Source organism: Acinonyx jubatus, chromosome B2 (assembly GCF_027475565.1).
Source record: "Acinonyx jubatus isolate Ajub_Pintada_27869175 chromosome B2, VMU_Ajub_asm_v1.0, whole genome shotgun sequence".
In the NCBI taxonomy this organism is placed as follows: domain Eukaryota; kingdom Metazoa; phylum Chordata; class Mammalia; order Carnivora; family Felidae; genus Acinonyx; species Acinonyx jubatus.
This window is the reverse complement of record NC_069385.1, coordinates 119356061-119368568: the sequence shown is the minus strand read 5'-3', so window position 1 is coordinate 119368568 and position 12508 is coordinate 119356061. Positions and strand designations below refer to the sequence as shown.

At 53.7% G+C, this 12508-nt stretch overlaps 1 protein-coding gene across 2 annotated transcripts; it reads right to left on the bottom strand.

Moving 5' to 3' along the window:
- Nucleotides 1-232: 232 nt before the first annotated feature.
- On the bottom strand, nucleotides 233-12312 carry SLC44A4 (solute carrier family 44 member 4). 2 transcript variants are annotated; one of them, XM_015081684.3, is made up of 21 exons: nucleotides 12212-12312; nucleotides 10235-10283; nucleotides 9601-9674; nucleotides 9392-9470; nucleotides 8494-8593; nucleotides 8288-8413; nucleotides 8069-8129; nucleotides 6735-6822; nucleotides 6571-6654; nucleotides 6085-6320; nucleotides 5879-5978; nucleotides 5135-5227; nucleotides 4765-4867; nucleotides 2549-2802; nucleotides 2368-2462; nucleotides 2181-2284; nucleotides 1996-2069; nucleotides 1704-1774; nucleotides 1502-1596; nucleotides 1343-1427; nucleotides 233-480 (listed from the first exon to the last, which is right to left on the bottom strand). In XM_015081684.3, exons 1-21 carry the CDS (start codon nucleotides 12243-12245, stop codon nucleotides 359-361), a joined length of 2127 nt encoding a protein of 708 aa, XP_014937170.3. In that variant the 5' UTR covers nucleotides 12246-12312; the 3' UTR covers nucleotides 233-358. The 2 variants fall into 2 exon arrangements, with proteins under 2 accessions (XP_014937170.3, XP_053078997.1); XM_053223022.1 differs by lacking the exons at nucleotides 5879-5978; nucleotides 6085-6320.
- Nucleotides 12313-12508: the final 196 nt, after the last annotated feature.

Below are 12508 nucleotides of genomic sequence, written 5' to 3'. Positions count from 1 at the left end.
GCTGGACCCTCCAATTGGCTCTTTTTGAAGCCCCAGAGCCTGTGACCCGGACTTCATCCCAGCTTATTGGCTGGGATGAAGAAGAGGCTGGCATCATTCCGCAGGAACCTTTTGATTGGCCGTGGCACCGGGGCGCGTCATGGGGGCGGAGCCTATTTTAAAGAGCTAGTGGCGAAAAAAAAGCGACAAAAAAAAAAGGACTGATGTCATGGAGGGAATGAAAGTCTCAGACTTTTTGAGAAAACAAAATATCAACCTTTAATAAATTTTTTTAAACTACAAAATCGAGATCTGGAAGGAGGGGTGAGGCTGGGAGGCTGTACAGGAGGGGTGCAGCCCTGAATCAGGGCCGCATCTTTCATTTCTTCCTCTTCTTGTCCCCCGGGAGCGCTTCGTTCTTCTTGCCTAGAATCTTCAGAAGGGCTGTGGGCATGTAGTACGGCCTGTCCAGGGAGCCGTCGTTCCTCTCCAGGTCTTCCACTGAGCCACAACACAGACCGTTAGAGCGGACCCTCGGGGGCCACCCCACTCCCCCGGGAAAATCAGGGAAGACGAGACAAGCTGCCTGGTTTTAGGCTGCAACGCCACGGGCTGTTCTTTTAGGGTCAGGTTTTGTAACCTACTGGGTAGGTTATATAATTTGTTTCTCATCGGTAAAGTGTGATCAATAATATTTCATAGCGTGGTAACGCTAACAACAACAACAAAATGCATGTCAATCGCGAATTGCAGATTGGAGTAGGTACTAAATCTTGAATGTAGAGTTGACCCTTGAGCGACACATGGGCTAAGGGGCGCTGACCTCAGTGCAGTCAACAATCCACCTATGACTTTTGATTCCCCAAATTTAATAGCCTACTGTTGATCCAAAGTTGGACTGATAATATAAACAGACAAGACATATGTTGTATGTTATATATACTGTATATTGTATTCTTGCAATAAAATAACCTAGGGAAAAAATGTTAAGAAAATCCTAAGAAAGAGAAAATACATTTACAGTATTGTATGGTATTTATCAAAAAGAATCCACACTTAAGTTGATCTGTGGAGTCCAAACCTGTGTTGCTCATTGGTCAACTGTATGTAGGAGGGTAAGAAAATCCCCACTCACTACAGCCATCTGCTGGGAAGTCTTTTGTGACTAACTTCTAGTTAGGGAAGGGTATCAGAGTCCTCTCCCTTGAAATGTTCTTTCTTGGGGGACCCTGCCAATTAGCAAACTAGCAAAGTTGTTGTTAACTAGCAAAATTGCTGTTTCTAAAAGCACCAGATCTCCAAAAAACCCTAAACAATCTGGCACCTTGAAATTTGGGGGAACTGGTAGAGGGTGTCTACTTACAGAAACAGAGAAAGAGTGTGTCCACACACATGCCAAAAACACTGAAGAAGCCATTGGCGATGACGTAGGCTCCCAGGATGGAGACCTGGAAGATACAGGACGTGTTAGACTTCTTTGGGGGGTTGCTGGACTGCAAGGCAGAGCCAGGGAATCACTCACCATGATGGGCAGCCAGTAATAGTTGAGGGAGGGGCTCTCAAAAACTGTGCCCAGCCCCTGGATGCGACCGGTGAAAAAAAAGAAGGACAGGACCCCTGTGGGAGAGGTCTGGAGGTCAGTGTCATCCCTCCTCTGAGGTCACCTGTTTGGCTGCCCTGTGTCCCTGCCCTTTGTGCCTGTAACTCCCAGCCCTGGCTCTTACCAACACCTCCAACCACCAGCAGCTTCCCAAAGAACAGCAGCAAGTCTGTAACTTTGTCCAGAACGACCACCCTGTATGGGAAGTTGGGGTGGGTCGGGCATGAGGGGACTGGCAGAGCTAGAAACAGGACTGGCTATATAAGTTGCTGTGTCAGATGTAAAACGAAAATTGGTCACATTTGAAGATGGATGGAGGCAGCAGAACATTAAACCAAGCTCGAGGCCCTCTGAGCACAGCATGCCCAGGAACCCGGCCTTGGGTGGGAGATCATGGGGGTGGGGGACAGCCTGACCTGACAATGTTCCGCATGAGCAGCATGAAGGCATTTTTGGCTGAGACACAGAAATTCTTCCCGTAGATGGCAATCTGAGTGAGGTCGAAAGATCAGAGTTACCTGTGCACAGCTTACCTGGGCCAGGGCAGGGGCCTGGGCCAAGGGACCCCACAGCAAGGGGCTGCTTGTGTAGGAGGGCTTACCATGATGTAGGCATTGCGGTTTAGGAACTTGATAAACTTCTCCAGGCACCAGAGGCAGCACTTAAAGCAGCACATGATGCAGCGGGCCACAGGGTTCTGGGCTCCTGGGAGTAAAGGGGCAGGGGGGGACGACTTATGTTTGGTCACTGGCCCCTGACAGCCGCTCCCCAAGGGGCTAGCTGCTCACCTCTCAGTTTGTTGTCAGTGTACTCCAAAACGACCCGGGCTATCTGCACAAGGGTCAGGATGAGGGCTCCAAAGGCTAGCGACCCTGTGTGATATCTGCAGAGGGGTTAGGTAGTCAGAGGCAGCTCCAGGACCCCTGGACTCCCATGCTCACAATTCCCAGCTCCCTGCCCCAGGCTTACCGGAGTGTGCGGATGAAGGCAGAGATCAGGGGGAAGGTGGGGATGTCCCGACGCTTGTCCAAGGCCCAGTAGAAGGAGGCAAAGGCCCCAGCCAGGACACACTGGCCCAGGGCCAGTACCCAGTTGAGGGTCCAGAATAGCCCAAGGACCCCATAGATTTGCAAGTTGAAGAGAGAACGCTGGACCAGACCCGTGGATGAGTAGCTCTGGAAGATGCACATCAGTCCTGGGCATGAGGAGTTCACGGGTTGGGCCTGGGGGTGACAGAGTAGGGTTATTCCCAGCCAACTCCTGCCACTCCCAGAGTAGCAGCCTCCCTGAATTGGGGAAGCCATTTCCTTCCAGAAGATTCTTCTCCAGGTTCAAGTTGGGTTCAGATTGCCTATCATGTGAGAGTAATTAGTTGTCCCTCAGTCTCCATATGGACACAAGAGCATCCAGGCCTCGTGGGCTGAGCCTTAATGGCGTGAAGGCAGTGTGACCAGCACCTTGGCACCCAATCAGCAATCCCCTCTAAAATAGCCTCTGCAACTTCCACTGAAATGCTTTCTAGCAAAAATGAACAGACTGGGTATTAGCTGGTATTAAGGAATCATTGTTAACCTTGTTGGGTGTGATAATGGTATAGTCGTTATGCTTTTTAAAAATCCTTATCTGTTGCGGCACCTGGTGGGCTGTCAGTAGAGCATGTGACTTTTGATCTTAGGGTCAAGCCTCACATTGGGGGATAGCGATTACTTAAAAAAAAAAAAACAAGAAAACCCCGGGGTGCCTGGGTGGCTCAGTCCGTTGAGCGTCCAACTTCTGCTCAGGTCATGATCTTGCGGTCCGTGAGTTCAAGCAGCGCATCAGGCTCTGTGCTGACAGCTTGGAGCCTGGAGCCTGCTTCAAATTCTGTGTCTCCCTCTCCCTCTCTGCCCCTCCCCCACTCATGCTCTGTCTGTCTCTCTCTCTGTGTCAAAAATAAAAACATTAAAAAAAAAAAGTCCTTATCTGTGGAGATCCATCCTGATGTGTCTACAAGTGAATTGGCGCTCATGTCCAGAATTTGCCTTTAAAAACTCCAGAAAAAAAGAATTGCAGAGGTGGGGAGGAATGGATGAAACAGGACAGTGGGAAGTTGAGGGTTTGTGTGTGTTTGAAAATTTCCATAATAAAAAGTAAGAAACTGAAATTTAGAAACCACCCTGTCCAGCAAATGTGACAAAAATCTTGATAATTGCTGAAATTGCTCAGCGTGTGTTTGAAATTTTATAAGACAATAAACTACTTTGTCCTTCGTGTGGCTTTGTGTCAGTCTCTGCTGCTAGATCCTGAGCAAGTTGAAAGCGAGAACCAGGTCATTTGCAGCTTTGCATACCTAGTGCCTGGCACATGGTGGGTCCTCCCTAATGTAAACCAGCCTCCCTCCCCTTTTATAGAGTGAGCTGATGCCTGCGCGTCCCAGCTCAGATGAGGTGGCCACATGAAAGCTCTGAGGACAGCAGATTGCGGGCAGTTCAGTGCCACTTTCTGAGAGCCTGCAGGGAGTGTGGGGAAGGCCGAGTCCCACCCGCCTCTTGCCTAGGGTGCCGCCATGTTCCCAGGGAGAAAGACTTCAAACCACTAAGCAAAACTGGAGCACCTGGGTGGCTCTGTCGGTTAAGTGTCACGCTCTTGATCTCAGGGTCAGGAGTTCAAGTGTTGCACTGGGCCCCGTGCTGGGCTTGAACCCTATCTAAAACAAAAACTAAACAAAACGCATCTACAACTGTCAGCTCTTATCAGGTGCCAGACGTTGTTCAAAGCACTTTATGTGCCCAATGTTGTTTAATCTTCTCAGCTCCCCTGAGGACAGATATTAGGATTATCTCCATTTTACAGATGAATGGACTGAGACTGGAGACTGAGTAGCTAATGTCCTCCTGGCAGAGGCAAGTCCAGGGGAGGAGTGGGAAGTGCTGGTAGCCAGCTTTCCCAGGGCCAGTATGCCTTCTCTTCCAGCCTCAGTTTCCTTCTCTGAATAAGGAGGTAGCTCGGCAGGAGGAGTACTGGATCTGGAGTCCAGTGCTGGCTCCCTTTCTGGCTCTGCTGGGGGCCTGTTGTGTGACCTTGAGTGAACTCCTTTTTCTCTCTGGTCCTCAGTCTCTGCTGCACAATGAGCGATTTGGAGCAGTTGGCCCCTAAGGTCACTTCACCCCCATGGATACCTCCATGTCCACCCTAAGTCCCCTCACCATGGGGTTGCATGATGTATTCATTTGCACTTTCTCGCAGCTGGGCAAGCTGGCGTTGGGTGCCCAGAGGACATATTGGGGTTGCCCCGATGTGGCCAGGTACCCAGAGGGGAGTCAAGGAAAGCATAGTCACATGGCGGTCTCTACAGGTCTCCTCCTCAGAGACCCATTCCCAGGTACTTGTGCAGGTCGTTCACTGCACAAAGGATTGGAATTCAGCCTGGGCTCACTCCTTCAACTCGGTCCAGGGGCAGGCCTGTGTCTGCCCAGGGGAAGGGGCACCTTCTTCCAATTGCACTAAGGCATTTTATAGGTGAGTATTGCCCCTCCCCTCCCCCCAGGAGGACCTGGCCATGTGAACAAAGGATACAGGGCGGTCATGGCCCAGTAGACAATGCAGATGAGCAGGAGGACAAAGGTGACCAGCGGGTAGAACATGGTAGACATCATGTGCCCCACAGCCCTGTAGGAAGGTAAGAATAGTCTACCAGCATGGCCCCGGTCTCCAGCCCCCACCCAGCTTCTCATGGGGCTGACCCTGGCAAGGTCCCCACCTCTGTCCTTGCCAGGGTCTGCTCTGTCCCCCCAGGCTGGGCACATAGGAGGTGCTCATTGAACAAACTGAATTGAATAAATCAGGCGCTAGGGACCCTTGGAGGAAATTAGAATCACAGAGAAGCCATCTGGGCAGCTTCTGGGAGAGTAAGGGAACAGGGTCCTCAAAGTATGGTCTCTTGATGGTCCTAGTTGGGAAAAAGCTGCTACTTCTCCTCGGTGTGTCTGGGCTCCTGCTGTAACGCCCATCAACCACAACCACCACCACCGCAGCTAACACTCACTCCTCCTAATGGAGGGTCTGCTTCACGTTCTGGGAACCTGACAAGACACTAACTCACTTAATCCTCATGATAACCCTACAAAGTAAGAACTATTATTACCCCCATTTTATAGATGGGCAAACCGAGTCTCAGAAAAACGGAGTCAAACGGCAGTGTTTACCACTGCATAATTCTGCCCTTCCCCTCCAGGGCTCCCTGCCACCTTCCCAGCATTGCCGTTCCATGCCTGCACCCCCCCGTCCTCTACCCCATCTCCCTCCCAGACAGGCCCTGACTTGCTGGCCTCCTTCAGGAGGGCGATGGCGATGCGAATCCGCTGCCGCAGGAAGATGAGCATTAGCAGCAGGATGCCTTCAAGCACAGCCAGCACGATCACTGAGGGCGGAGAGGGAGCAGAGGGGCCTCCGTCAGGTCCAGGGCTCAGCATGGCCCGGGGCAGCCCTCAGGTGGCTGGAAGTCCAGAGGTGGGCAGGGCACTCACAGGCCACCAGCCAGGTCTCCTGGACATTGCGGTAGGCGCTGAGGTTGGTGGTGATGCCCTGCTGAGTGATGGAGGCGCCCTTGTCCCGCAGCACTCGGTACTCCATCCAGCAGTGGTAGATGCCATATGCCAGCACGCCCAGCACCCCGAGGATCAGCACCAGCACCAGGGGCCCGGCCACCAGGCGCAGAAGCAGGATAAACAGCAGGCTCAGGACCAGAGCCACACCTAGGGCACTGGAGGCAGGGTGAGGTAGTTGAGGGTCAGACCTCAAATCTTCTCCCCTTCAGAGGCCCCCAAATGCCTCACATGCCCAATGTCCCCAGAGGTTAGTCCCCCTATCTCTTATAAATCTTGGTGGGTTTGGGGACAGAGGCCCTGGCTCCTTCGCCCCTGTCCAAAGTTTCTGTGTCAGACATTAGGGTGGGGGACAGAGGATCGGGGAGGGCAGAAGGGAAGGAGTGAGCAGCGGAATTGGTGACTCACACAAGAATCCAATACCAGGATTGGGCAAAATCTTCAAAGATCTTAACACTGATGTCACGGGCATTGAGGCTGTCAAGAAGACCACTGTTGGGGAGAGACAGACTCAGAGGGGTTGTGTGCGGGAAGGGTGCAGAACAGAGATGTGGGGGCAGGAGGATGCCCACCTGATTCCCTGGGAGATGGAGGTGTTACTGGAAATCCCTGGGAGTTCAGGTGGAGTACTGTTCAACAGTGGAAGGCAACGCCCCAGAGCTGGAGGGAGAGAGCCAGGGCTCCTGGGTGGGAGGGCCCAGAGCTTTGCCTTTGAAAGCCTCTGGCCTCCACCCAGCCCCCTAGTGGGCTTAGGGAAGGGAGGAGAGGTGGGCTTTGCTGCTCCCCACTCTCACCCTCCCTCCAGCTGCTCTTGACTCCCCAGCCAAAAGAGAGCTCATGCCCCGGGGAGCCCAGTCCAGGCTTCCTTCTCTGTCTCTGAATACCCCCTTCCCCCACCTCCTTGCCACTGCTGGGTTCAGACCCTAATTTCCTCTGGCCTAACTCTTACACTCCACCCCAACCTTGCCACCCTTCCACCCACCCTCTACGCGGGTGCTAGGGAGATCATGCCTCATCATCACAGGGCTCTAGGTCATTCTGCTGCTCAGACACTTCTAGGAGCTCTGCCCAGGAGTGCCCATGCTCCCTGGCCAGGCTTCAAGGCCCCTGCCGGCTGAGCTCAGCCCAGTTTCCCCTCACCTCTGTGCTTCTGCTCTCCCTGCTCCTCTCTCTGAATGTTCTCCCTCCAGAAATCCCATCCATCTCACCTCTTCCAGGAAACCTTCTCACCCCTTCCCCATCTCCTGATGCATGTATCATGTGCCTACAGAGGCATGTATCTCCATCCTCACAATGACTTTGCCCGGCAGGCTGGCTTTGACATTTACATTCTTAAGATGAGGAAACAAAGCTCAGAGAGGATACGTAATTGGCCCAAGACCATACAGCTGGAAAGTGCTGGAATCCAGATCTGATTTGGAGCATTCATTTGAGATACTTTTTATAGCATCTATATTGAGAATCGGATATCTTTTCTCATGCTATAATTAAAGTTTTTTCTCTTAAAAAATAACATGTACTATTGGAAAAAAGAACATATAGGAAGAATGAAAAAGTTGACTGTGATCCCACCACCCGGCCACGTTTGCTTGTACGTTCGAATGGACATCCGGTCTATTTCTGATTCTCGGGCAGTGTCTTTGTGAACACCTCTGATCTCTGTACCTAAAACGTAGCTCAAGCCGGGAGCAGTTTCATCTGCCCTGTGTCTATCTGGGTGCCTGGTGCACAACAGACACAGGGTCTGTCTGTAGGGTCCTGCTGCACAGGAAGATCAAGACCTGGTGCCGATTCCAATTCTGTCACGTAAGCTGTATGACTTGGCTCTCTCTGGGTCTGCCCTCCTCACCTGAGCAATAAAATCATAGGACTAGAGGATGCCTGAGGAAGGAGCACAGCTTCTCACCTGGAGCGGAAGGGAGGAGGAAACTGGGGCAGAGCTCTTGTTGCAGGCTTTGGATCACTGGCTGGGGGTGGGGGGAGGACATACAGACACACACAGAGCAGCATGAAGGAGTGAGCTTCCTCATCACCACCACCACCGTAATCACCTACCCAACTCCTCCTCACCCCCACCCATGTGCTCCCCCTTGACCACAGCAATGACATTGGAGGCAGCTCTCACCATGTCCCAGGGCACCCCTGGCAGACAAAAGTTCCTGTTTGCAGTGTAGAAGACCTCCCCAACCTTCTGTGAGAACTGGTTTACTTCCACGGTCCATGCGACCTCTGGGCAGGAGGACACGCACACCTGGGGGCAGAGAGCATGCTGAGGGGCTGGTACCCAGACCCTGGGGGAGATCTGGGCAGAGGCAGGTCCCAGGCTCTGACCTGGGGTGTGGGACACTGCAGGCCGTTCTCAGCCACCGTGATGATGTTGGTGGCCAGGACGCAGCTGAAGATGTTGAAGTAGAGAAGATACGGTTTATCTCTGCAGGAGGGAAGGAAGTGTGGGCATCAGGGCCTGGTCAGGTGTGCGGAGAGGGGAGGACTGCCAGGACTCTGTCTCAAGAGTACAGTGGGCCCAGCCGGGGGGTGGGGGTGGGGCGGGTCCATACCATGAGACACACCACGGAGCTCCTGCCCTTAGGAAGCTCAGGCTAGGGAGATACAGGGGCCACCCAGAAGATTTCCCAGAGTTAATTGAACATCGAAATTGCTAACAAATGATTAAGAGGTTTATGACCTTGAGCAAGTCATTTAACTGCCCACTGCCTCAATTCCATCAGGTGTAAGATAATAGTACCTACTTCATAGGGATTAAATGAGTTTGTGTGTGCAAAGTACGCTGCCTGGAACATAGCACACACTGTAACTGCTAAGGGTTTATTATTTACTGAAAGTTTCCTGCATGAGGAACTGATGGCATCGCTTGGGGGATCACCCTTGTGTTTCAGATGAGGAAATCAAAGCTCAGAGAAGTTGAGTACCTTGCCCAAGGCCATACAACCAGAACTTATTAGCCTGGTTGGGGATTCAAATACCAAACTCTGAACTTGAAAATCCATGCACTTAACCATGACTCCGCCTCCTACTTTGGGGGCCGGAAATCAGAAGCCAGGTGCCCAGGATTGGAGGCTGCTCAACATGGTCTAGTGTGGTGAGATTCAGGAAGGGTGGTGGGGGGTGGGCAGCAGAGGAAGGCTCTGGAGCTTGAGTGTTGGGGTTCTCTGCCCACCACCCACCTCACCTCCTCCTGTGTGTCCCCTTTTCCTTCCTTCATACTCACTTGTTGGCCCCCACCCCGCAGTAGGCCCCAGTAGAGTTCCTGGGGTAGAGGACCTGCCGGGGGTCTCCGTACACCCAAGCTGGAAGCAGATGCAGAGATGAATCACTGGAGGGAGGGACTTTCGGGGGCGGGGAGGAGCCATGCGGATTGGTCCCTCCCCAGGTTATTGCCCCAGCCATGGCCCCAGCACAGCGCAGCTGGAAACTCACCCACGATCCCCACCACGATGTAACCCAGAATGAAGAGAAGGAAGAGGATACAGCAGACGATATCTGTACAGCTCCTGGGAGAGAAGTGGGGGAAGTTTTTGGAGAGGGGATGTGGGGAGTATGGTCTGGAGGAGTCACGGGCTGGAGAGTGGGGGGATGTTGGAGGGTGGGTACTTTTTATTTGATTTCTTTAAGGAAACCTCTCACAAGGCACCAGGAAATAAATAAGAAGCACTTGTTTCCATTTGTCGGGGCAGGGGCCACAGAAGAACAAAATACCATTTTTCTCGGTGAGTAAACTTTCTTCTGAAGTATGACACAGAAAAGTACACAACTTGTAAGTGCTCAGCTGGATGAATTTTCCCAAAAAGCAAAGGCCTGTGTAGCCAGCTCCCAGGTCAAGAAACCAGGCGAAGACTATCACTAGCACCCCAGAAGCCCCCGTGTGCCCCCTCCAGACATAAGAATCCCCCCAAGGGCCCCATTCTCTTGGGGCAGGAGTTTTATTTCCTTCTTTCTTTCTTCTTCTTCTTTTTTTTTTTTTATAAGCTTTTTACCAATATTTCAGCAAATACAAAGCAAAACCAACCTCCCCCCCCTCCCCCCACCAGTTGGGGCAGTGCCCAGAACTCACCTGTTCTTGATGGGACCTCGAAAGGAGGGGTCATACTTGGCTGGTTTCCCTGAGGGGCACAGGGAGGAGTGCAGAGTGAGACCCTGAGTGAATGTCTTTTCCCATCTCCTGTCCCTCCCACATCCTCCCTTACAGCATTATCCTACCCTGGCCCAGGATCCTTCCTGGGCCTCAGGAGTTTGCGGGGAGACGGACAGGGGCAGGGCTGACTGGAGGGGAAACTGGAGAGCAGGAGAGGTAGGATCAAGGCCTGGTCAGCAGCCTGACTGCTTACCATGAACTCTACCAAGGTGGCCTTGGAGGGAGGGGAAAAAGGGGCCTTAACAGGTTCTTTCCAGCTCATACCTCAAGGCTGGCAGCCAGGGAAATAGCCTTTGCTTTCTGTCCCCATCCTGGCCCTTTTCTCTTGTGTCTCCCTATGGCTGGAATGTGGGACTCTGAGTTAAGCCATCTCAGTGGCTCTCACGCCCCAATCCTTATCCCTTTGCCCTCCTTGTACCCAGTCCAGGGTGGGCACAGGTCTAGAGCACCTCAGGAAGGTCACAGCCCCTCCCCACAGCTGCCCCAGGCCCTACCTCCACCCTCTGGCCCAAGGCCATAGGGAAAGAAACTGGAGCCAAAGGCATTAACTCCTGCAGGGCCGGGGCATGGACGGCCCCTGTAAACCCTGATCCCAAGGAACCCCAGTCTCCTGCCAGTCTCTGGACGAGCGGTCAGGGTGACACCTGAGCCTGGCAGTTGAGATTGTGGCCGTTTGAGATTGTGGCCATGTCCTGTTCCTGGTCCTCCCTGAGTACACACAGGGAGGAGCTGGGGCCAGGCAGCTTAGGGTCCTGTGTGGGCACAGAGGAGGGAAGGGTTGGGCAAGAGTGTGGGAAGGGGTGGGATCTGTTTTCCCCAGGTGCTCTGGACTCTGTCCCTCCATGGCTCTCGGATATGAGATCAATGATTGACCCAAAGCTGCTCCAGGAAGTTGACTGGGGAGTCCTTACTGCTCCTTCCCCTAGCGTGCTTAGGAGGTCAAGCTATGCCTCTGGGAGGCCCCTCCCTTGGGGTTCCCTCCCCTCCAGACCAGGAGCTCAGACCCCCAAACCCCAAGGGACCCCTGCAGGCAGGCTCCGAGCCCTTACTGCTCACAGGGGTCCCAGAGGCTGTGTCCCAGTTTCCTCTCAGACTGCCCCCCACCCCTAATCTTAGGGGTCTCTGGGACAGGCTCCTAGCCCCTGTTCCTCATGGAGATTCTGCAGATAGGCTCTCTACTTCCTCTCCCCTCGGACCCTACCATTCTCAGGAACCTCTCAACCCCCCTGCCTGGATCTCTCATGGTACCCTGAGAAGGCTCCCCCTCCTAACAGAGACCTCAGGGGCAGGCCGCGGCCCCTTCTCCGCAGAGGTCCACAGCCCTAACTCTTCATAGGGACCCCCAAACACACCCCAGTCCTGCTGTCACTGCTCACAGAGACCCTGGCAGGCAGACCTCTAGCACCTTTTCCCCTCAGAGACCCCAGAGTCCAGGCTGGAACTCCTCCTCCTCACAGGGACCCCATTCCTCCTGATGGCCAGACCCCGGCCTCACCACAAGCTCTGCAGCACATAGACCCTCCCAGTCCCTGAGCCCCATCCTTCTGCTCAGGCCCCTGACCCTGCCTCCTTCCCTTCAGGCTTTGCTTCCCAGGGCCCTGCCCTGTGGGACCCAGATGCCACATCTAACTTCTCATGGTGAACCCAGCTTCACTCCCCAAAGTCTCCTCAGCAAAGGCCCCCCCGGCCCCTAAACCCAATCCTCTTCGCAGGACTCTGGTTCTACTTCCTCCCATTCAGCTCTTTTCTGGGCCCTCCCTTCAGGGACCCAGAACTCCACTCAGCTCCTCTCCTTGGGGCCAGCCCCAGCCATCATTCCCCTAGAGCAGGCCCATGCTGGCCTCCCCTCCCTCTGAGGGTCCCGGGCCTCTACCCTAGCCTTGCCCTCAGACTCACCATAGGCCTCATCCCTGTCCTGTTTTCCCCCCATGGCTCAGTCTCCAGAGTGATTGGAGCCAGGGAGACCTAGCAGCTCACCTGCCGCCCGCCCCGCCCTCCCACACGTCACAGCCCCACCTCCGCCTGTGGTCCTGACACATTCTAGTTCCTCCTTCCAACTCCGTGCCTGGGCAGTGCCCTGCTGGAGGGCTGGAAAGCCAAGCCTGCGACAGGGGCTCGGGGCTGCCTGCCGCGGGCTCCACGGACCATGGCTTGAAGGAGCTGGCACGCTTTAAGAAAAAGCTTCATGTTTTT

Excerpts from the sequence above, each read along its gene's own strand:
- SLC44A4 (XM_015081684.3), bottom strand. The coding sequence starts at position 12,245 with ATGGGGGGAAAACAGGACAGGGATGAGGCCTATG. Across the intron at positions 8,414-8,493 it reads TGCAGTGTCCCACACCCCAG|GTGTGCGTGTCCTCCTGCCC; the intron begins GTCAGAGCCTGG and ends CTCTGCCCCCAG. Across the intron at positions 4,868-5,134 it reads TACTGGGCCATGACCGCCCT|GTACCTGGCCACATCGGGGC; the intron begins GTATCCTTTGTT and ends ACTCCCCTCTGG.